This window comes from Protomyctophum parallelum (genome assembly GCF_964188405.1).
Source record: "Protomyctophum parallelum genome assembly, chromosome: 12".
Classification (NCBI taxonomy): Eukaryota; Metazoa; Chordata; class Actinopteri; order Myctophiformes; family Myctophidae; genus Protomyctophum; species Protomyctophum parallelum.
In genome coordinates this window covers 4,135,671-4,161,433 of record NC_139712.1, presented here as the reverse complement: position 1 = coordinate 4,161,433, position 25,763 = coordinate 4,135,671, and the positions used below count along the sequence as shown (strand labels likewise).

Genomic DNA, 25,763 nt, shown 5'->3' with positions numbered 1-25,763 from the left:
GGTGGCTATCAACTCATGCTAGTGGTTTTGGTGTCAGACTTAGCTTCATAATTGTTGAAAGTGTCAACCAAAATTTTTTTTTTTCACTGGAAAATCTTCGTTACAATGACATTGAGTTGACGTGTAAGTTTTACGGTAAACTGTTGCGTTTTGTTTTTTTCGCGTGACGAGTTCCATGTTCTCCCCGTCTCCCCCCGTCTCCCCCCGCTGACATGGCCTCAAACACGGCTAAGTGCTGAACAGGGCTCCGTGCTGGAGCCCTGGAGCTTCACATGAGGTTACCACTGCCTGTCTAGCGCTACAGCGCCGGGCTAACCTGAGCCCTCTCTCACTCTCTCGACTCTCTCTCTCTCTCTCTCTCTCACACACACACACACACACACACACACACACACACACACACAAGCTGCGTTCGCTTCACGCGTTTGCGCGTCTTACTTGTGTTGTATAGCCTATCTGATCAGCGATCACCAGGGAGCAGCGACAACACACACACACACACACACACACACACACACACACACTCACGTCTCACACACTGCGTCTTGCATCAGCCTTCAGCGCGCATATGGACTGCCTTACGCACCGCCAGTCTCTCCCTCCGTATCTCTCTCTCTCTCTCTCTCTCTCTCTCTCTCTCTCTCTAATACTAATAATAAAACGCATCACAGCGCGACAACATGTGAAGATTAGATATATTCGAAGAAACTATAGCATTTAGGAACCACTGGAAAAAATAACAAGTATCCGTGCGCAACTAGGAGCTCTCCAATAGCCACAGAAGGCATGTGATGTCTTCGTCTAATGAAACGATCATCTCATTAATCATTGACATAGCGTTATTTAGGCTATAATGATCAACTTGTATGGGTGATCATTTTATGTATATCAAATATTATATTAACTCAAGGTAATTAATGCTACAGCTCTGAATATAAATGTCGGAACTGGTGTAAAATGGAGAATAAGTCTGTTGCAGTGTTGCGCACTGAACAGGTACGCTCGCCCCTTTTCCAACTCACCCCCACGAAAAGTGAAGTGCGGTCGCCCTGGGATTTCGAAAAGTGAAGGCGACTTGCCCCAAAGCCATGAATAGCTCGCTCCCAAAGTGTGGTTATCTCGCCCCACAGTGTGGATATCTCGCCCCAAAGCACGAATATCTCGCCCCATGTTTATTTCATGTTTATTTTACCTTATTTCTCATATTAGAACCTTTAGAATCAATGTTGTTTGTCAAAGGAGAACATTTAGAACCAGTTTGTTGTTGGTGGTCAAATGAAAATGATGCATGGTACCCAGGGGGCAAACCACCCTTTTTTTAGGAAACCTGCATTTGCCATGACCTCAAAGGTTGTCCACCAGAAATAATATCTCATAGGATCACAACCTATATGGACAACCCGGTCAATTTCTTTTGCTGGAAATCAGAAAATATAGGTTTGGCACTAACTTCTGAACCAGATGAGCTAGAAATGCAAACTTGGTGTCTATTTCATGGTTTCTGACCATGAGAGACTCAATGGAATACCTATTTTTTATTATTGGGTGTGTCTGGACCCTTATTGTGCATATTTACAAGATGGTGCCTACCCGAAACGTGAAACGTGAAAAAGAAAAGAGACATTGTCTCTTTTCTTTTGCAGCCATATTGACAATATGCAAGCTCAAGGATATATGTCCCTTCTGGGCCATACATTAGCCAATGGATTAATATTGCTTGTGTTTGCCAAAACAGTCAACACTCATGGTAGAAATCATGGTAAAGCACTATTTCGATATTATTAATTTTGACAATTTAGATATTATTTCTGGTGGACAACCTTTGAGGTCATGGCAAATGCAGGTTTCCTAAAAAAAGGGTGGTTTGCCCCCTGGGTACCATGCATCATTTTCATTTGACCACCAACAACAAACTGGTTCTAAATGTTCTCCTTTGACAAACAACATTGATTCTAAAGGTTCTAATATGAGAAATAAGGTAAAATAAACATGAAATAAACATGGGGCGAGATATTCGTGCTTTGGGGCGAGATATCCACGCTGTGGGGCGAGATAACCACACTTTGGGAGCGAGCTATTCATGGCTTTGGGGCAAGCCGCCTTCACTTCAAAATCCCAGGGCGACCGCTCTTCACTTTTCGTGGGGGTGAGTTGGAAAAGGGGCGAGCGTACCTGTTCTGGTTTTCAGTGCGCAACACTGCAACAGACTTATTCTCCATTTTACACCAGTTCCGACATTTATATTCAGAGCTGTAGCATTAATTACCTTGAGTTAATATAATATTTGATATACATAAAATGATCACCCATACAAGTTGATCATTATAGCCTAAACAACGCTATGTCAATGATTAATGAGATGATCGTTTGATCGTTTCATTAGACGAAGACATCACATGCCTTCTGAGGCCCAGGCTATACGTGCATGGATCTTTTGCAAAACGGATATTTTCGTCCTCCGTTTTAGAAAAAATCCCTGGCCATACGACAGAGATATATGTCCACACACAAACGCAGCAACGCATTGAACACAGGATAAAATCACTGCAGTAGCAGGTTTCAATTGTAGGCTATATTATATTGGATTTTATATTTACACTTATGAGGTGCCAATCATATTTTTTAATGAAGGAATAAGTACCACCTAAAGCCACCTAAATTGTGAGTGGAAGTATATGTTTCTTTCATTGTCTGTCAGCAATCTCCAGATCCCGACTCTCGACTTTTCTCTCCATATAATTAAAAAATGATAGACACTTTACCATTGCTCTGGCGACTTGGTACAGAAATTAATAGCAGAGTCAGACCTATAGAAGTGTCCACAACCAGTTGTGAGCTTGCAGAGAGGCTATATTTTCGAGCTGTATAATAAATGTCACGTTATAATGTAGGCTAATACAACGTGCGCACATTGTCAGCATGTAGGCAGAGTGACATGCAGTCAATGGGCTGCATGGCTTATCTCTCTATCATTTGATAAAGGCATATTAAAAACATGACTTGTACACCAAATGAAAATATAAACTTCACGGAATATATAACACTTTGAATTATAACAATCGGTTGTAGACTATCTGAATATCGCACAAGTAAAATCTCAACATCTTTGCACAATGGGCCATTGTGCTGCAGACTGGCAGTGTTTTACCTATACTTGTGAAGACCTCTGCTTGGATTCATGGCGAGTGGGGCACCGACGATCTGCAAGCTCAACGCGCTGCATGTGAGTTGTGGACACAACACTTGGAGCTTGTATACACGGAATGACGATACACATTTCACAGAATATATATACCACTTTGAATTAAAACAATCGGTTGTGCAACTTGTGCTTTGCACTCGGCACCAATACAAATGAAATGACCAGTCCGCACTGGACTAGTTGATATATTTATTATTGGATGCAGCAGAGCAGAGCCTTTGCTCGCTGCAGTTGATGCAACATATGATAAGTTGTTAACAGTGATATATACTGATACTGTGATATACCGATATATGTTGTCGCGCTGTGATGCGTTTTATTATTAGTATGAGAGAGAGAGAGAGAGAGAGAGAGAGAGAGAGAGAGATACGGAGGGAGAGACTGGCGGTGCGTAAGGCAGTCCATATGCGCGCTGAAGGCTGATGCAAGACGCAGTGTGTGAGACGTGAGTGTGTGTGTGTGTGTGTGTGTGTGTGTGTGTGTGTGTTGTCGCTGCTCCCTGGTGATCGCTGATCAGATAGGCTATACAACACTATACAGCAACTGGCCTAATCATTAGAGAGACAGAGTGTGTGTGTGTGTGTGTGTGTGTGTGTGTGTGTGTGTGTGTGTGTGTGTGTGTGTGTGTGAGAGAGAGAGAGAGAGAGAGAGAGAGAGTCGAGAGAGGGAGAGAGGGCTCAGGTTAGCCCGGCGCTGTAGCGCTAGACAGGCAGTGGTAACCTCATGTGAAGCTCCAGGGCTCCAGCACGGAGCCCTGTTCAGCACTTAGCCGTGTTTGAGGCCATGTCAGCGGGGGGAGACGGGGAGAGCATGGAACTCGTCACGCGAAAAAAAGAAAACGCAACAGTTTACCGTAAAACTTACACGTCAACTCAATGTCATTGTAACGAAGATTTCCGACCGATTTTTTTTTTTTTTTTATGATAATTTCACCTAGTATGACGCAGAAAGTTACCTCAAAACAGGTAGCCTTTAGTGCGCTAGCCACTCAGCTTGACTATATGCTAGGTCACGTCAGAGCCTGAGATATAGTCACGTGTCGTTTGAAATCGTTTTCATTCCGACCACGTGATGTTCCTTATCAGCAACGTTAATCTCGGGCCGTGACATACCCCCTTTAAGGTGGATTTCTCCTCCCATCCACTTGCATTAAGGTGGATTTCTCCTCCATCCACTTGCATTAAGGTGGATTTCTCCTCCCATCCACTTGCATTAAGGTGGATTTCTCCTCCATCCACTTGCATTAAGGTGGATTTCTCCTCCCATCCACTTGCATTAAGGTGGATTTCTCCTCCCATCCACTTGCATTAAGGTGGATTTCTCCTCCCATCCACTTGCATTAAGGTGGATTTCTCCTCCATCCACTTGCATTAAGGTGGATTTCTCCTCCCATCCACTTGCATTAAGGTGGATTTCTCCTCCCATCCACTTGCATTAAGGTGGATTTCTCCTCCATCCACTTGCATTAAGGTGGATTTCTCCTCCATCCACTTGCATTAAGGTGGATTTCTCCTCCCATCCACTTGCATTAAGGTGGATTTCTCCTCCATCCACTTGCATTAAGGTGGATTTCTCCTCCATCCACTTACATTAAGGTGGATTTCTCCTCCATCCACTTGCATTAAGGTGGATTTCTCCTCCCATCCACTTGCATTAAGGTGGATTTCTCCTCCATCCACTTGCATTAAGGTGGATTTCTCCTCCCATCCACTTGCATTAAGGTGGATTTCTCCTCCCATCCACTTGCATTAAGGTGGATTTCTCCTCCCATCCACTTGCATTAAGGTGGATTTCTCCTCCCATCCACTTGCATTAAGGTGGATTTCTCCTCCCATCCACTTGCATTAAGGTGGATTTCTCCTCCATCCACTTGCATTACGGTGGATTTCTCCTCTATCCACTTGCATTAAGGTGGATTTCTCCTCCATCCACTTGCATTAAGGTGGATTTCTCCTCCCATCCACTTGCATTAAGGTGGATTTCTCCTCCATCCACTTGCATTACGGTGGATTTCTCCTCCCATCCACTTGCATTAAGGTGGATTTCTCCTCCCATCCACTTGCATTAAGGTGGATTTCTCCTCCATCCACTTGCATTAAGGTGGATTTCTCCTCCATCCACTTGCATTAAGGTGGATTTCTCCTCCCATCCACTTGCATTAAGGTGGATTTCTCCTCCATCCACTTACATTAAGGTGGATTTCTCCTCCATCCACTTGCATTAAGGTGGATTTCTCCTCCCATGCACTTGCATTAAGGTGGATTTCTCCTCCATCCACTTGCATTAAGGTGGATTTCTCCTCCATCCACTTGCATTAAGGTGGATTTCTCCTCCCATCCACTTGCATTAAGGTGGATTTCTCCTCCCATCCACTTGCATTAAGGTGGATTTCTCCTCCCATCCACTTGCATTAAGGTGGATTTCTCCTCCCATCCACTTGCATTAAGGTGGATTTCTCCTCCCATCCACTTGCATTAAGGTGGATTTCTCCTCCCATCCACTTGCATTAAGGTGGATTTCTCCTCCCATCCACTTGCATTACGGTGGATTTCTCCTCTATCCACTTGCATTAAGGTGGATTTCTCCTCCATCCACTTGCATTAAGGTGGATTTCTCCTCCCATCCACTTGCATTAAGTTGCTCAAAAGCGCATATAGGTTGCTGCCTTCAGGAAGGAGATATGGTGTTCCAGCATACAATAAGGTCAGACTAAAGAGGTCCTTTGTCCACCAGTCGACCTTGAGGCTTAATCAGGAGTTGTAGTAGCCACAGGATAATCTAAGTGGTGGATATTGCTCTTGTCTTCATGTCTTTATGTATGTAAATTGTCCGGTTCTTTGTGTTATGTCAAATGTGTGTATATTTGTTCTGCATACTTGCAAGACAAATTTCAGTGTGAACTAACAATAAAGTACTATATCATATCATATCATGACTCATGAGGCAATTTCACTCCTGCTTCTGGGTAGGAACAGAGTGCATTCATTCGCGTTCACACGCTCGTGTTCACGTATGAAACAGCGTCCACGTGTCATCATGAATGTGCGCAATGATAGTCAACGGACCAGCGCGTTCATGTGTTTAGGGCCAGCGCTGCAATACCAAATTCGGCCACTATGTCCATTTCACCTCAGGGTTTTTCCTCCGGGTGCCGTCTCTATTAATATATACTAATACTATATATATAATATATACTACTTAATATAAGCTTGATGTGAAAGTGGTTGAAAATGAGTTATAATAAAGAATGGGATATCGATCAATTAATACTTGTCACCTGATCACATGGTTCCCATGGTGGAACATATAAAAAACTATAGATTGATTTGGCAATTAAAAATGACTTATCAACAGTTACATACAAAATGAATAAATAAACCTAGAAACAATTAAGTTAATAAATAATGAATAAATAAAGAATCTTTGTCTCTATGACATACCGAGTCTTTTTTTGTTGTTGTTGTTGTTATGTCTACAGTTCTCATTGGCTGGGAGGCAGTGTTGACAGTCCTCATTGGCTGGGAGGCCGCGTCGATAGTCCTCATTGGCTGGGAGGCTGAGTTTGTCTACAGTCCTCATTGGCTGGGAGGCTGCATTGAGAGTCCTCATTGGCTGGGAGGCTGCCTGCGTCTACAGTCCTCATTGGCTGGGAGGCTGTGTCTACAGTCCTCATTGGCTGTGAGGCTTCTTCGATAGTCCTCATTGGCTGGGAGGCTGCGTCGACAGCCCTCATTGGCTGGGAGGCTGTGTAGTCCAAAGACTTATACTCCTAATGATAATCCATTCCTTCTGTCCCGCCGTGACCACGATGCGAACGCACTCGACGTCGAAGGCGATCTTGTGGTCGACGTCCTGGACCTCGATGTTCCCGTTCTTGAACTCGCCCAGCGTGATGTAGGACGAGCACTGTTTCCCCTTCTTGGTCCCGACCACCTTCTCCCCCACCTCCAGCGCCCCGTGGTGGAGCACGTCGTTCTGGCGGTCGTCAGAGCCCGTGGCGATCTTTATCCTGCTGATCCGGGCGGAGCGGTTGAACACGATGACGAAGAAGTCCCCCGTGGCCGGCGGCTTCCCCCAGAAGTACTCGTCGGCGCTGCTGTAGGCCTTGACGGCGTCGTAGCTCTCGAAGACGTCGATGTTGGTGTGCAGGCTGGCGGGGGGGTTGTCGGGGATGTCCACGGGGTCCTCCTCAAAGTCGTCGTCCTTCAGCTTGTTCTCGGCGCCGCGGTACGACGAGTAGTAGCCCATGTGCTGGAACAGCGAGGGCCGGAAGCGAATCACGTCCTTCTGCGCCAGTAGGCCGCGGAAGTGGATGAGCAGCCAGTCGCACGGCATCTCCTGGTAGAACATGAGCAGGAAGCGGGCCAGCCGCGGCAGGTCCCGCGAGTGGTAGAGCTTCCCGATGTAGCCCAGCTTGGAGAACTCCAGCATCACCCAGTAGGAGCCGTCGCGGGACGCGATGACCTAGATGTAGCATTTGATACATTTGACTTATAGCATGTTACGTAGACGGCACTGAATTGCATTTGTCATAGTATTTCATAGTACATATGTATATGTATAGTTTCATTATATAGATATTCCACTGTTACGTTCTTAGCTTACGCATGTTTCATGATAACCATGCTTTTTGTTCTTGCTTAATGTAAATCGCTCTGGATTAACACCCCCATCGCCCAGGACGAAGTTCTTTGTCCTTTCTATTATTAACGCGATAACGCCCGACGCCCAAGACAACGTTTTTTTCCAAAAGACAAAGTTTATTGATATGAAAACGGATTGCATCGCTCCACAGCCTGGGAGCACCTGTTGCGCAATCCTCGATGTTGCACAACAGTGAGACGTCATCGATACTGTTCCCCCCCGTTTAGCCGACGACAACGGACATTTTAAAACGTTAATAACTCGCGATCTAAATCATCCCGTCTAATTATGAAACATTTGACAGCCCTCCGCTGGACTATTCGCGATAGATTCATTCTTACCTCCCGTTGTTGTCGATCGCATCGAGAGTGGTTTGGCTACATTTAGCTGCTATAGAAACAACAACCGGTCCGTCTGTAAAAGTGCTCTGTTGCTATAAATCGACTGGGCGCTATGATTTAATGGATTAAACAACCCTGGGCAAAAAAATGTATAATAATAAATATATATATACGATTTTTGTAACCCATTTTTCTCCCCTGTGTCAATTATCTAATGTGATCCTGGGCTCTACACACCCTCCACCAACCTAGTCCCCATATATGGGGGACAAGGGGAGAGCAACCTAGTCCCCATATATGGGGGACAAGGGGAGACCAACATAGTCCCCATATATGGGGGACAAGGGGAGACCAACCTAGTCCCCATATATGGGGGACAAGGGGAGAGCAACGGACTTGAACTCATGCTTCCTTCATGCCTGAGTGTCCAAGTTGCTCCTTTACACCTGACAGGGGGGAATTTCCCTGGTTGGACGTAGCGCGTGGAAGGAACACGTTATTCCAACCAGTTCCTCTCCCCTCCATCAGGCGCCCCGGCTGGCCAGGGGGAGGCAGTTTGGGCAATTTAAGTCTTGATGTAAATCGCTCTGGATTAAGAGTGTAAACTGTAAATTGTAAATTGTAAACTGTAAATTGTAAATTGTGAAATGTAAACTGTAAACAGTAAATTGTAAACTGTAAATTGTAAACTGTAAACTGTATACTGTATACTGTAAATTGTAAATTGTAAATTGTAAACTTTAAACTGTATACTGTAAATTGTAAACTGTATACTGTATACTGTAGGCTATACTGTAAATTGTAAACGGTAAACGGTAAACTGTAAACTGTAAACTAAACGGTAAACGGTAAACTGTAAGCGGTAAACGGTAAACGGTAAACGGTAAACTGTAAACTGTAAAGGGTAAAGGGTAAACTGTAAACTGTAAACTGTAAAGGGTAAACGGTAAACGGTAAACGGTAAACTTTAAACGGTAAACTGTAAACTGTAAACTGTAAACGAACCTTCTTCAGCGCGGTGAGGAAGTTGCGGGAGCAGCGCACGTCGTCCTCCAGCATGACGTAGAAGTGGGACAGGTTGGTGCAGAAGTCCAGCAGGAAGGCGTAGTCCACGTTCTGCTTGGAGCGGAAGCGGACGCGCTCCTCCGGGTCGCCGTAGTTCCGCTTCAAGCCGTCCAGCGCCGGGTAGAACTCCTCGGGGGCGTGGATGACCAGGAGGCGCCCGGCGATGACATGGTGGGCGAACCTGCGTGTGATCTCCGTCACCAGGCCCTCGCACCACGCCACGTCAAAATCGGCCAGGTGCACCACCACCACGATCTCCTTCAGCTCCTCGTAGGAGGACTGGTCGAAGATGGACTTGATGGTCTCCAGGAGGTAGTTCCCGCGCTTCCTCTTGACCGACGACAGGCCGATGGTCAGATACTCTGAGACGGAAACAGAAATAACATTAGTCTGTCTTTTGCTTCTAGACCAAAACCGTTATCGTGGATATGATCTCGTTTTTCCTGATTGTTTCTGTGATTTTTGTCCTGTAATGTCTACTATTTTGTAATCTATGTCTATGTCTTGTCTGTTTTCCTGAATGGTGACGTCATGGACGCAAAACTAATTTCAGTGACAAATAAGCTGACAATAAAGTTGTATCGCATATTCGTATCGTATCGTATAATGATTAAATATATTTTTTATGAGAATGCAAACGATGAACGATTATGTGAAACTTTTTCTGGGTGCCTGAAGCTCGCCAAGTCTGTGCAGCATTTGAGCCACGGACCACCATTTGATGACATTTAGCCTCTCAGAAGGGTCCATTTGGTTACATGTGAGCCAGGTCTCCCCATTGACTTTCAATGGGGTATTTTGTCTTAGTTTACTGTGCATTACGTTGCCACCAACATTCTAATGCTAACATGCTAATACTAACATGCTAACAGGGCGTCATCGACGCCGAGGTACATACGAAAATAGGCGTCAAAAGGCGAACTTGGCGACAGGTGGAGTTAAGACAGATGAGTGAAATTAAAGGGAACTCTCCAAGAGTAAGAGACAAAGAAAAACACCTCTACGAAATCCTCACCATTTTAAATAAAATGCTTAACTCATTTAGGCCTGACCTCAAAATTATAATTTTTCTTTTTTAAATGTCTGTTTTTTTCTGAAATGCCTCATGTTTCTATATCAGTGGTTCTCAATATTTCATGTCAAGGACCCCCAAAAATATATGCAATTGCCCCCCCCCATCTGAAAATATGTTGTTTCAGGGCCCACCTCCCCATGCAGAAGCAAAGATTTGAGTTAAAAATGTTCGCTCTGAAACCACATGTTCATGATTTTTTTTTTTAAATAGCAGAGCTTGTGGATCTGCTATTTTTCAATAGCACCAAAAAAGGGGGTTCTTACTCTTGCGGTTCAGGGGGGACCCGGCGAGGTACCGATAGGTGACGTTGATGCTTCCAGAGGAGTTGGTGAGGTCCCTGAAGGTGGGGGCGTAGCGCTCTGTGCTGGGGGCGGGGTGCGCCGACGCTTCCCTCAGCTGACGCTTGTCCCCGTCCTTCAGCGTGTCGCACGAACAAAGACAAAGACAAGACAAACACACACTTGTTTCGTGAGCTCGCTATTGGTCAGGATATAATGTTGGTCAAAGGGATCGTGACATATAAAATTTAATTTTTCTTATTTGTTTTGGTTTTTGGTTTTCTGAGCTCAATTGCACTAAAACCCCCCCCTTTTTTTTTTTTTTTTACTTAACTTTTTATCCCACGATTTTATAAAACAGTTTTCTTTTCACCCAGTGCCAATTATCTAATGTAATCCTGGGCGCTAAGCTTCCTCTGCCAACCTGGGGGGGCAGCGGACTGGCATCATGCCTCCTTCTATGCATGAGGAGTCCAAGCTGCTTGACTTTTTAACATTCAGTAGTAATATACAGTAATATATAGACCAGACAAACACACACACACTTGTTTTGTGAGCTTCATTATCAGTCATGAAATAATGTTGGTCAAAGGGATTGTGACATAAAAAAAAGGTTTTTGTAATTTTTCTCATTTCTTTGGTTTTTGGTTTTCTGAGCTCAATTGCATTAAAAAAAAACTGGACTTTTTAACATTCAGTAGTAATATACAGTAATATATAGACCAGACAAACACACACACTTGTTTTGTGAGCTTCGTTATCAGTCATGAAATAATATTGGGTCAAAGTTTTTGTAATTCTTCTATATTTTCTTTTGGGTTTTCTGAGCTCAGTTGCACCCAAAAAGCCAGAACTTTTAACATTCACACTGCGTGAAAAGAGGAGTCAACGGGCAATTATGGGCACTGTATTTTTGCCCGTAAGCAATTATGGGCACTGTATTTTTGCCCGTAAACCTCAAGTCTAGCAGCATATACAGTTAATATACGGTAATATACAGGTGTGATGGTAGAATTCTGGAGTTTAACCGGAGTTTGTTGGAACGTTTAACAGGAGTTTCCTGTCATATATTCATCTGTATTCCATGCTTTTTGCGCAGTAGTAGATTGTCTACTACTGCTCAAACCGGTGCTCTGATTCTCCTGCTGTTTGTGATGTCACAGCCTGCAAATCTCATATACTGTATGCCAGTAGGATCTGCCAGCAGAGGTCACTGTTTTCACTGTTTTGCCTGTTTTCATTGCAGCTTAAAAGGCTTCACAGACACAGAGAAAAACCCTAGACCACAGAAAATCCTACTGAATGTTCAAAGTCCAGGTTTTTTGGGTGTGATTGAGGTCATACAACCTAAAAGAAAAACGTAAAATAAAAATAAATTAAAATGAATGTCATGAAACCTTTAAAGAGACAGCAATATTAGCAGGTTTAGCAAAATATGCTGCATGACAAAAAAGCGCAGGGCAAACTATTGTATTATTGGTAAATAATTTGTGCATTATTAATAAACCACTTAACACTAGGAAGTCTGAGCAGCCGTTCTGACCGAATTTAAAATTTCAACGTTTATTTTCTTAGCCCATGGAGTCCAGAGAAAGTTCCCCTTGCATGACTTTGTCTAAATATTCGGTTGAAATCATCTCTGTTTTTTTTTCCATTTGAAACATTTTGTAAATATGATTTTAGGCATATATCACTTACTCAGTCTGACTATAATCGGCCCAATCGACCGCCGTCACCCTTTCTCCCCCTCTCGTCTTTTGTTTGCGCTGCTTGATAATGGTGTTAATGGTGATTCCCCGACATTTCCTTTTCACTTGATATCGTTTCGTAGAGAGCGCCTACACAACCGATTTATATACCAAATGAAAGCCCCAATTCCATAGTTTACATGGTATTTTGATTTTTTTTAAATGAGCAAAAAATGAGCGAGTTATGGTGGTTATGGTGGTAGGGGTGGAGAAAAAAAAAGAACACACAAACGGACAGCTGGAGAAGACATTGTTGTTGTTGTTGTTGTTCAAGCCTGCATTCCATGTCCAACGAATTAAATCATATACGTTTGGCTGGTTAATTAACTTGGAATTTGTTTATTATTTTGATAAGATAATAGGAATATGAATACAATGATTATTATCATTGTTATTATTATTATTATTATTATTATTGAATGCTCGGTTAGACTCGACCCGACATTTACTTTCCATGAAGTGAGAACGCTTGCCGATGCGCGTTACAAAATAAAAAGTGTTTGAATAATTCCAACCAGATAGACCTCCCGAACCGCTAAATGTTTTGTCAGTCAAAAGAACAGTTCTTTCTGCAAGCGACGTGGAACTTATGTAGGCATGCTGCTGTGGATTAATTTGTTCTGGCATATAGGCTCAATATCGCCAGCTCTTTGTCAGTCAAAATAGTTCAGCCTGTCCGTCCTTCTTTATCTGTAAACTTTTTCTCTCTCTCTCCCTCTCAGGGAAGCATGCAGATGTTCATGAATTCAATAACTGCACGATGTTATAAACAGCAGCTGAGCTGGTGTTTCTCCTCAACATGCAGTGCATTTCACGTGTGGAGTTTATTTTTTGTATCACCAGGCTGCAGGCTTTCTATTTAGTGTGCAAGGCTTACATCCGGTAAGCCACTGTATGCGCTGACTTCCATACACAACACATACACGAACCGTATCCTCTCCTCACCGGATGTTGAATTCACAGTGCTAACGGCCGTATTATGAACGATGTTTTTTATTAATTAAACTGATATAACAACATAACGTGGCTAATAATTGTTTATTTGGAATGTACTTGTACTTGGCTGGTAATTTAGGTAAATATAACGCGACTCACTTGTATAAGTAATTTACCGCGGACAGGCCGCATTTAATGCAATACATTGGCTTTAGTAATGTTGTTAGCTTATAATATTAGCAACTGTAAGCTAACGGCTGGAGGACTACGGACAATCCGGTCAATAACATCATTACACTTAAACATTAATACAATTATGTCATGTTTACATGCCTAGTCAAGCAGTCTGTACATCGCGTGGGGTCACATATATTAATTACATGGATAACACACAAGAAAAGACAAGTGATCTTGCTCTTTTGGAAGGAAAAAAATAACAACAAAAGGCAGCAACGTGACACTCTTCCATGGCTATGTTGCAATATAGTACTAACGGGCAACGGCAAAATATATATTTTTCACATGTATTATTAGTTTTATACATTTTAGGAGTGAAAACATGTGTTAAGAAACATATTATGATTTAATTAGTTGGAAATGGGATGCAGGCTTGAACAATGTCTTCTCCAGCTGGAGAGGGACGTGTGGGGGAGAGAGTGGCCAATCAAATTGCACCAAAAACACGGTCCCCCTGACCGTTCAGCCGACTGAGTAGTAGTGATTTTTTTTCAGACTTCGTAGTGTTAAAGAACGAATAGGCCTAAGGAAATGAGCAGCAAGACATGGACAAAACAACAACATGAAACAAATGTATATAATGAATAAATTCAACAGTTCAGTTTCTGCTATTTTCTAATAGCTGGAAAGGAGAGATTATGTAGAGCAGTTGTTTTTCAACCAGTGGTCTGGGGACCACCAGTGGTCCTTGAGGGGGTTCCAGGTGGTCCGGGGACCACCAGTGGTCCTTGAGGGGGTTCCAGGTGGTCCGGGGACCACCAGTGGTCTTTGAGGGGGTTCCAGGTGGTCCGGGGACCACCAGTGGTCTTTGAGGGGGTTCCAGGTGGTCCAGGGACCACCAGTGGTCCTTGAGGGGGTTCCAGGTGGTCCGGGGACCACCAGTGGTCCTTGAGGGGGTTCCAGGTGGTCCGGGGACCACCAGTGGTCTTTGAGGGGGTTCCAGGTGGTCCCCATACAGCTAAATGATGGAGAGTTGGTAACCAAATGGACCCTGATAGATCTTTAACTCTTGAGAGCGTAAAATTAAACCTGGACCCTTACAGCTCAGACATCTTAGCATTAGCATGTTAGAATCTTAGCATTAGCATGTTAGCATTAGCATGTTAGCATGTTAGCATTAGCATGTTAGCATGACATACATAACATGCACAACATACACAAGTGTATGATCAAAACAAGCAAACATGCACAACATACACAACAGAAGGACATACATACACACGCAACCCGCCGTTGGAGCAGTTAGGCACCGCTCAAAACAGAAATAAAGAATGAAAGTTTTCAACCCTTTTCATATCAAGGCACATCATTATTATTCTGTGTTTGAGCCACAGACCACCATGGGATGAGATTCAGCCTTTCAGAAACCACCAAAGACTCCGGCACTAGTCAGTTTGTCGCCGCCCGGACGCATGGGTATTTTAGGAAAACCTTCACTTTCAATTCCCCCAAAAAATCAGGAAGCAAAATCACCGTATAGCTAATGTGAGCATCGTAACTTTAAAAGTCATCAGAACCGCAAGGATATTGTAACCGTGAGGTAGCGACGATTCAGTAATGAGCCGCTAACATCGACGTTCTGATCAATCTTGTCACACTGTTTACAACAGAAAAGTTTTTTCTCCAGTGTGGATACGCTGGTGGCTCTTGAGATGGCCTAACTGATTGAAGCTCTTGTAACAGTGCTTACAGACGAAAGGCCTCTCCCCTGTGTGGATACGCTGGTGTGTCTTAAGGCTATGTAACACAGAGAAACTCTTTCCACACTGTTTACAACAGAAGGGTTTTCCTCCAGTGTGGATACGCTGGTGTGCCTTCAGGTGACCTATCTGACTGAAACTCTTGTCACACTGTTTACAATAGAAGGGTTTTTCTCCAGTGTGGACACCCTGGTGTGTCTTCAGATCAATTGACTGACAGAAACTCTGGTCACACTGTTTACAACAGAAGGGTTTTTCTCCAGTGTGGATACGCTGGTGTCTCTTCAGGTTACCAATCTCACTAAAACTCTTGTCACACTGTTTATATTACACTCGGATCCATACAGTCTTGCACACGATCGTTGTGTATCAAAAGATTGTTCGTTTTATTATTTTCAAAGCAGGAGAGACATACCGGTACAAAACATCCACACAGATCAAAACGTGGTTCCCCTTCAACTCTATCTCTTTCCGCCCTGTGTGACCCCACACTAGGCATTCCACTAGCTGTGAACTAACACTGCCACCTATTGGCAGGTGGTGGAAACTATGGATGTAAACACCTATGTGACTTAAACAGGTATGATACACAGGTAATGTCAAACACAATCCTTGTAGGTACTACATTCTCCCCTGCAAAATAAAGGTTGTCCACAACATGAATGTGCATTCTCTGCAAAAGAGCTGCCAAATGATCTTAAGTCAGTGACTATGTGCATTCTAAAGCAATAAAGCAATATAGGCTACATTCTGTTGTCATTTCCTTCTTTCAATTTCCATGTCCATGTCAAATTGTCAATCACAATCAACAATACTCAATTACAGTTTCAACCGTCAAATATTTTTATCACTAGGCAAGTATCACAGCCCTTCCCATTGCTTCAAAATAGTATCAAACCATTGCAATAACAGGTGAGTAACAAGTTATCTTTTTCTTTTCATCTCTTTTTCTTTCCTTTCTATTCACATCACAGTGCCACACTTTACTGTTCTCATTATTCCATATACAACTGTATGCAGAGATCAGTTCGAAAGGCTATGCGAGCCTCATATTAGTCCGTATGTCTGATTGCACTGTGCATGTAACAGTCTCTCCGAAGCCATGTAGGCTGTGTGTGCATGTGTAAGACAGTCCTTTGCCGGTCACACACCGTAAGTGGATTTCAATAATATACAACAGGCACCGATATGGGGTGTATCATCTGAGGACCACACCAGTATGGGACTGCCCAGGGTACTCCATAATGTCCACTGGCTAGCCTTGTTGCATCTACATACACTGGATTATTGTGCAGTTCTACAACACGGTGAGTAGGTTGACCTAACGTATCATAGGTCAGTGTCTCTTTGGGCCGACGCTCTCTTTGAGATCTCCGTTGTTGTGTTTCAGGCTGAGCTGGTTCCTGGTTACAGCCGTCACCTTCCAGTTCTACTGTCCCTGTCAGCCGTTGCATTTCAGGCTGAGCTGGTCCCTGATTACTGCTGTCGTCTTCCAGTTCCGCTGTCCCTGTCAGCTGCACAGTCTCCGTTGCCCTTTCCTCTTCCACGGGCTCCTGAGTATTCTGCTTCTCCCTGGCCCACGCTCTGGTTTCACTTCATACACCGGACTGTCCTCTCCTTTCCTGGAGACTACAACATGTATTTGCTCTTCCCAATGGGAGCGTAATTTCCCAGGTCCTCCCCGCTCAGACATGTTTCTTACAATAACCCTGTCTCCTGCTGTAAGGACTGAGCTCTGTCTCCTTTGATCATAGTACCTTTTTCCTCTGGCTGTAGTGTTTGTGATTGTCCTAGATGCAATATCATATGCTTCCTTCATTTGCTGCTGCCATTTCTGTGCATATTCTTGATATGACTTCCCTTCCTCTTCTTCACTTAGCCCAAAGATTAGGTAAATCGGCAAACAGGGCTTTCTCCCAAACAGTAAGTAAAAAGGTGAATAACCTGTGGCCTCACTCGTTGTGCAGTTATAAGCATGGATTACTTTATTCAGATACTCACTCCAGTTGGGCTTTTTGTCTTCGTCCAAGGTCCTCAGCATGGACAACAAGGTGCGATTCATTCTCTCTGTAGGATTTCCTTGTGGGTGGTAGGGGGTCGTTTTTGAATTAGTCATTCCTGTATATTTCTGTAGTGTTTTTAACAGCTGGTTCTCAAATTCTCGACCCTGATCGTGGTGGATTTTCGTGGGAAAATTGAATTTCAGGGAAAAGTCATTAAAGATTTTGTCTGCAGCCGTCTTTGCCTGATTTGTTTCTGGTTGCATATGCCTGTGCAAATTTGGTGAAATTGTCAATGATCACTAAAATATACTCATACCCTCCCCTGCTTTTTTCAAGATGAAGATAATCTATAGATACCATTTCAAATGGTGCGGTAGCAGGTATGTGACCCATGGGAGCTCTGCTTTGAACAGTAGGTTTTTTTTGTTTAATGCACTTACATACTTTGGTTACAAAATACTCAATGTCACCCTGCATTCCGGGCCAATAAAACCTATCTCTGGCCAAGTTCACAACCCGCTCTGAACCCAAATGGCCCATCTCAGCATGTAACTGTTGGTAAACTAAATCCTTGTGCTTTTCTGGAAGCACCACTTGAGTACGGGACACAGTTTTACGGATCAGTAGGCCTTCTTTTGAGACAAGTAGCTTATTCCATTCACGTAGCAGGCATTTCACTTTGGTTGATTCTTTACTCAGTGTTTCTCGGTCTGGTTTTTCCAATTTATTTTTCATGTGCAGTACTGTATATATGACTGGGTCCTGAAGCTGAGCTTGTAACAGTTCCTGCCGTGTCACTCGTATCCCTGACTGTTCCTGTGTAGTTATGATATCTTGAATAGCTGGATTACAAGTGATGGCTGAGATCCAGTTCACATCCTCTTGTGTCGTGACTGCGGTTATGACTGCAGCTAACACTTCAACTCAACTCAACTCAACTCAACTTTATTTATATAGCACATTTAAAACAACCATAGATGCCACAAAGTGCTGTACAGTACATAGGTAAAAACAGTAAGTAAACACATAGACTAAAAACACAGAATACAAAGACAACACATAAAACAAGAAAAGGAGGGGGGGGAAGCAAGTTCAGGAACAGAGGTCTCATGCTGTGTTAAAAGCCAAAGAATAAAAGTGCGTTTTCAGTGAGGTTCCCCTTCAACTCTATCTCTTTCCGCCCTGTGTGACCCCACACTAGGCATTCCACTAGCTGTGAACTAACACTGCCACCTATTGGCAGGTGGTGGAAACTATGGATGTAAACACCTATGTGACTTCAACAGGTATGATACACAGGTAATGTCAAACACAATCCTTGTAGGTACTACATTTACAACAGAAGGGTTTTTCTCCAGCGTGGATACGCTGGTGTGCCTTCAGGTGACCCATCTGACTGAAACTCTTCTCACACTGTTTACAACAGAAGGGTTTTTCTCCAGTGTGGATACGCTGGTGTGCCTTCAGGTGACCTATCTGACTGAAACTTTTGTCACACTGTTTACAACAGAAGGGTTTTTCTCCAGTGTGGACACGCTGGTGTGTCTTGAGGCTATCTAACACAGAGAAACTCTTTCCACACTGTTTACAACAGAAGGGTTTTTCTCCAGTGTGGACACGCTGGTGAGTCTTCAGATCACTTGACTGACAGAAACTCTTGTCACACTGTTTACAACAGAAGGGTTTTTCACCAGTGTGGATACGCTGGTGTACTTTCAGGTTACCTATCTCACTAAAACTCTTGTCACACTGTTTACAACAGAAGGGTTTTTCTCCAGTGTGGATACGCTGGTGTCTCTTCAGGTGACCCATCTTACTAAAACTCTTGTCACACTGTTTACAACAGAAGGGTTTTTCTCCAGTGTGGATACGCTGGTGTGCCTTCAGGTGACCTATCTGACTGAAACTCTTCTCACACTGTTTACAGACGTGAGTTTTCATTCCTGTATAAGTCATCTGACGTGTCTTCACTTCTCCTGGTTGAGTCTCGGTAAACAGTTGATGACTGTACAATCTAGGTTCGTCTCGGTCTCCTTGTTCCTGGCTGGTTATTGCAATGCTGGTGATTTGCTGACAGGATTCTGAGGGGATCGGTCCCTTTCTGGGCATTTGGCAGTAGAGGTCGTCGTGGCTCGGTTTGTATGTACAACCAGAACGGTGGACCTTAGCCTGGGAAGATTGAGACTCCTTCCTGGAGTGGTGGTTCATCATCTATACATGGACCGTGATGGCGTTGTAGGTTCTGTTGGGGAATGGACAATCTTCTCTCTCGTCTCCCTATTATCCTCTCTTCTGACTCCTTATGGTCACTTTATTTATCCTCTCTTTGACTCCCTTTAATATGTTTTCTATCTGCTTCTCTCACAGAACTGAGTAAAGCCAGCTAAAAGGGGTAGGTCCTGGTCTCTGTGGAATGAAGTGGAATTGATTTTTTTTTTTTTTTTAATAATTATAATATTGAGCAGAGTTCTGATCTGACCTCACTCACAACACAACCGGTTGCCGTTGCATGCCTGACTACACCGATGTGCGCATGCAGGCCACCGCCCCTCCATATTTGGGCAATAATGACGTCATCAATATGATATCTCTGTTTCTATTTTGCGTATAGCTTTTTTTCCTTTTTGAGCTTGATCCCATCTTATAACTGCTTGCAGCTATATTTTTATCGTTTCCACAAAAGGAAAGGAAAGAAGACGGGGGGGGGGGGGGGGGGGCAGGTGGTTAAAAAAATCACACTTTTGTGAATTGAGTGGTGCAGGCTGCTCAAAAACACCTCTGGCTGGCTGCCACCGGTATTGCAGCTGTTCATACTCTAAACAGAAGGACATACATACACACGCAAGCCAAAAGGAAACATTTCCAATGCCTGCGAGGCATCACAAGTAAACACACTTAGGTGGAAACACTGCAGAGAGAAAGAAAGAGAGAAAATGTTTTAATAATTTAAACAACACATAGGACAATGTACACAATCGTTTTTGAAGATAATCCTAGTCTTTTACTAACTGGCTAACAGAAATAGCAGAGAAAGAAGTATTAACCATCGTATTTTGTAAAAAGTGTGTTTATTTTCAGTCCACCTAAAGCTAATGTTCCAGATGGGGGCACTGGTGAATCAGAACAATGGAACATGCTTCCTGTTTCCAATAGCAGAAGAAGAACACAATGTAAACATTGTAACATTATGTCACCATAACGTGGCTATTATTAGTTACTTTGTAATGTACCTGCCATGAAAATTAAGGTCATAATAACGCAGATCACATCGATATGTAATATAGAGCGATATGTACTTGTTTTAGCTACAGGATTGATATCAATATAATGCTAAACGTAAGCTAAAAAGCTATCGCGGGGTTGCCAGGTACTGAGAAATAAGCAACCCGGTATATGAAAACAAGCCCAAAATAAGCGAAAATAGCCGATCTACAACAATACAAATCTTGTCCCTGGAGACAAATAATAATAACAGGCTAATAGGCTATAGCTATTTTATTTGTAGGCTACTCATCTGGAACATTTACATAGGCCTGATCTAATAAGAGTCCACTTGGTTACCAACTCTCCATAATCAACTACACTTTAAAAACAAGCCCAAATAATCAACTACACTTTATCTTTTGTCAAATACATTTTTAGTAACAGGTTATAAATTATTATAAAATTGGTACAGTAGGCCTATGCATTATTTTTCTTTAGAAACAAGGCCACCTAATTATAATAAGCAGACATGGCAACACTGCTGGTTGAATAATGGAGGAATGGAGGGAATACAGCGCCCCCTAAAGTCATAGATCACTGCTGAAATCTTTGAAGGGGGAATGCTCTAATTTGGGAATTCTGGTTCAACAAGTTTCAAATGGTCATATCGTCTTCATTTCCCCCCCAATTTCAATGAGCAATACATCATATGAAAGGTTACAGTGTGCAGTTTCATAATATGTAAAGAACTGAAAAATGACCATGGCCCCTTGTATATTAAACCACTGGCACTGGTCACATATGCCAGTGTTTCCCAACCTTTTTTGTCCCAGGGAACACTTTTCATAGCCTAAAAATCTCGGGGAACACCTAGGGGGGGGGGGGGGTATATAATATACATATATATTATATATATATATATTATATATATATATATATATATATATATATATATATATATATATATATATATTATAGTAAAAGTAAATATATACGTAATAGTAATATAATAAAATAAAAACACACATGACAGCACTCATCAAATAACGAGAATGAAAAGGACAGAGACGTGCCTCAGTTTCAAAAAATTGCTCATATGCAATGTGAAATGCCACCTAATCCTTTTCCTTGTCTTTATTATGGGCCAACTTGTGAAAGCTGCATGCTTTTATTGTGCAGGGTCTCAGTTCTCACAGCCTGCTTATTTTCACATGCTGAAAATAGCTGATCGACAAGCTCACAACGCGTTGCGTCCCAACGCGTTGTGAGCTTGTAGATCAACCATTTTCAGCATGCAAGCATAACACGTGTACGACGAAGAATAAATCACTGCGCTTCTGTGGAGGGAGGGAGATATATTTTGTTGGCCGAACGAGGCGATCATGTTTGGACATTGGACAGCTATTTTCCGTGGCACATTATGTTTAATCACAACAACGTCACGTTTACTTTACGTGTTTGGGTCGGGACTACGAGAATCTAAATGTTTGGGCTAGGTCGGGAGTGGGACATGTAGGACTGTATGTGTTTGCTCTCTACGTGCATGTGGCTGCGCTCTGCGCTCCAGTCTTCTGGAGGGAGCGAAATGTAGCCTCTTCTGCATGCATCTAAGCATTAACATTTCAATGGCCGAGGGTCGTTAGTCTATTGTTCCGTGTTTATGTTATCGCACGTCTAATGGACGTGTGACAACAACGACGCAACTATAAGAAGCCTTCGGGGGAGAGTTAGTGTTCCGCCTGATTTGACAGAAAGTAACACTATAACTTAATTTCGGTCAAATTACGCGGAGCACTTGGACACATCAAACGGAGCACCAAAGCTCCGCGACACACAGGTTGGGAAACACTGACATATGCTATACGTGTGGAAGACCCATAGATCCATAGACCCCAAGGTAGCCGCAATGAAGTAATACATATAGCAATAGAGTTCAAAGGGTGCAGATGAAGAACAGCTGCACTAATTTACGTCGTTAAGGCGTGCATGGCAACAGTTTGTGTCTTGTGTGATTTCAGACCAGAAGATACAAGATGAAGCACCGTGTTGAAAATGACTGTAGACGTCGAGAGAGAGAAGAGAAAGACGGACAGACAGACAGACAGAGAGACAGACAGACAGACAGACAGACAGACAGACAGACAGACAGACAGACAGACAGACAGACAGAGTGATGTTGTCTTGGACCGTTTCCAAAGCAGGAGGACCAAAGCCAGTATATCATGCTGCTGTAGCAGTGAGGAACAAACTGTATTCCTTTGGAGGCTGTGATGGAATGACCTTCAACAACATGGGACAGATGGATGTCTATGTCTTCAACACAGTGTCTTTATGCTGGGAGAAGTTACCCCCAGTGGAACCAGGAAGAGGAGACGGTGACCTTGACGTTCCATCCAGGCGCTACGGCCACACAGCTGTGTTGGTTGAAGATACAGGGAGGCTATCGTTACTGCAATGTGCTTTATGCATTTGATGTTGACTCCCACAGATGGTTCCAACCCAGGGTTTCTGGGACTGTTCCAGAGGAGAGGAGGCTCCACTGAGCCTGTGTGTTGGAGAAGGTCATGTTTATCCATGCAGGACACACCAAGCTGACTGGACGCACTAATGACATGTACAAGTTGGACATCAGCACAATGGTCTGGACTTTAACTAACACCAGAGGAACTCCACCTCCTGATTCATAATGTCACTCTGCCACCATCGTCAGGACAAAGATGTTTGTATTCGGAGGCTGTAGGTCCCAGGGGGTCTGCAAAATCATCAGAGTGTTTGACACAGAGACCAACTCTGGCTGAACACACCTTCTGCACAACTTCTACTAGAAGGACACTGGTGTCATTCAGCATTTACCTACAATGGAGAGCTGTACATATTTGGTGGCTGGAACGGAACCAGAACTTCAATGATGTGTGGAAATTCAGTCCAGAGACCTTCTCCTGGAAGAAGGTTGAGCCCAAGTGGAAAGGACCATTTCCAATTATTGGTATGTGCTGTTGCATTGTGGGAGATCACATCATCTTCTTTGGAGGAAGGAAAGGAGGTCACACTATCTCTGATGAGCTGTTCATCTTAGACATGAGTCCTTGTCTTAAGTCGTTATGTAAGCTAGAAGTTACTCAGTACGCTCTGGACCAATCAGAACTCCCACACGACATCAGGTGGGAACTGGCAGCCATGGCAACCAACGACAACAGAAGACAACAACAACCGAGACCACATTCCACCTGATGGTGTGCCACCTCACAGCATCACTTACTGAGATTCAAACCTCAGGAGACTCCTTCTCTCCAGACAGGCTCTCTAACCATTCAGCTAGGCATCAAACAATGACAATTGTTCCGTCCAACACAATGCCGTGGAAACACAAACCTGTGTCTGTATGTTCCAAACTGAACACGGTGGAACTCTCCTTATTGTGTATTTATTTCTATGATCTTTTTTATTTAAAGGACCAAGCAGTCCTGAAAGGACTTGGTCCTTTATTGTTATTGTTAGTGTTTTTTTCCTTCTCCTTCTGCCAAAAAAATGATTATCGCGAAACGTACAGAAAGAAAAATCAATCTTAAAGACTATCTGTTACACAGCAAGCTAAAAGGAATCAACACACCAGCACGCCACAGACCAGAATACTACAAACCCAAACAAATAGTTAAAAATAGAACTACAAAATGCATGTTGGAGATTAAACAACAGATAACAGCCAGCACCAGCAACTGTGTTTATTTAATCACATGTGAAAAATGTGGCTTACAATATATTATGTCGGAGAAACGAGTAAAACAATAGCTGCAAGGCTGAGACAACACAAATACAATATTAACAATGCAAAAAAGACAACTAAAATGATTGTTCAACATTACATGGCACATGGCATTGAAGCTCTAAAAGTATCTGGACTTCAACACAACCCCAACTGGACAGTAGGACAAAGACGTTTTAATGGAAAACAGTGGATTAGGAACCTCAACACGGATTTTCCTGGAGGTTTAAACATGCCAAAATATTAGACAAGTTGTTTTGATTTTGTACCAAAACTCCCATGCTAAACACAGCCAACAATCAATGGAAATCAGACTTTAAATATAGGGGACAAATTAGCACATTCCACACCAAGCCAACCTGGGACACGAAGCAAGAGTGTACAGTGCACTGAAGTCCCCTCAGTTAACCACCGCCACTCTTGGCCCTCTCTCTCTCTCTCTCTCTCTCTCTCTCTCTCTCTCTCTCTCTCTCTCTCTCTCTCTCTCTCTCTCTCTCTCTCTCTCTCTCTCTCTCTCTCTCTCTCTCTCTCTCTCTCTCTCTCTCTCTCTCTCTCTCTCTCTCTCTTCTCCCACAATGTTAATGTTAGTAAAGTTACACCTATATCTTATGTAAATAACATGGTAAAATGTGCAGCATTGGGAGGTAAAGGGGAGACACTTTAATTGTGAAGGGACGACAGGATGAGGAGAGGTGTTGTTGCTAATTGTCGAGAGTAATGGCTGTGTGTGATATTGAACAGTCAAACTATTCGCATCAACATACGGCTACATCAACAAAATAATGATGTCATGGGTATATGGGGGCCTCATATTTGGTCTTGAAACGGGCCTCCAGATTCCTGAGGCCGCCCCTGACTACATGTCACAGCCCTATAGTGCCTCTAGATACTCACAAGGACGTTTCCGTCCTCGATGTAGAGGTTGAGGAAGAGGAGGAAGGTGATGAGGAAGCCCAGGAAGGGGATGGCGGAGCGCTTCCTCAGACACCTCATCTTGTCCAGGGATTTCCACACCAGCCTCATGGCGGAGGAGACACTCTGTCTCTCTGCTGAGGACAGGCTCTGTCTCACTGCTGAGGACAGGCTCTGTCTCACTGCTGAGGACAGGCTCTGTCTCACTGCTGAGGACAGGCTCTGTCTCACTGCTGAGGACAGGCTCTGTCTCACTGCTGAGGACAGGCTCTGTCTCACTGCTGAGGACAGGCTCTGTCTCACTGCTGAGGACAGGCTCTGTCTCACTGCTGAGGACAGGCTCTGTCTCACCGCTGAGGACAGGCTCTGTCTCACCGCTGAGGACAGGCTCTGTCTCACCGCTGAGGACAGGCTCTGTCTCACCGCTGAGGACAGGCTCTGTCTCACCGCTGAGGACAGGCTCTGTCTCACCGCTGAGGACAGGCTCTGTCTCACCGCTGAGGACAGGCTCTGTCTCACAGCTGAGGACAGGCTCTGTCTCACAGCTGAGGACAGGCTCTGTCTCACTGCTGAGGACAGGCTCTGTCTCACCGCTGAGGACAGGCTCTGTCTCACCGCTGAGGACAGGCTCTGTCTCACTGCTGAGGACAGGCTC

At 43.7% G+C, this 25,763-nt stretch overlaps 1 protein-coding gene across 1 annotated transcript; it reads right to left on the bottom strand.

Annotated features, from left to right (window-relative positions):
* Positions 1–6,931: 6,931 nt before the first annotated feature.
* On the bottom strand, positions 6,932–25,219 carry LOC310868137 (alpha-1,3-mannosyl-glycoprotein 4-beta-N-acetylglucosaminyltransferase C-like; the record flags this gene model as incomplete). The annotated part of the gene is made up of 4 exons (XM_083778398.1): positions 6,932–7,666; positions 9,193–9,614; positions 10,591–10,741; positions 25,091–25,219. The coding sequence occupies 4 exons, from the start codon at positions 25,217–25,219 to the stop codon at positions 6,932–6,934; spliced, it is 1,437 nt and encodes a 478-aa protein (XP_083634524.1).
* Between the last annotated feature and the right edge of the window lie 544 nt (positions 25,220–25,763).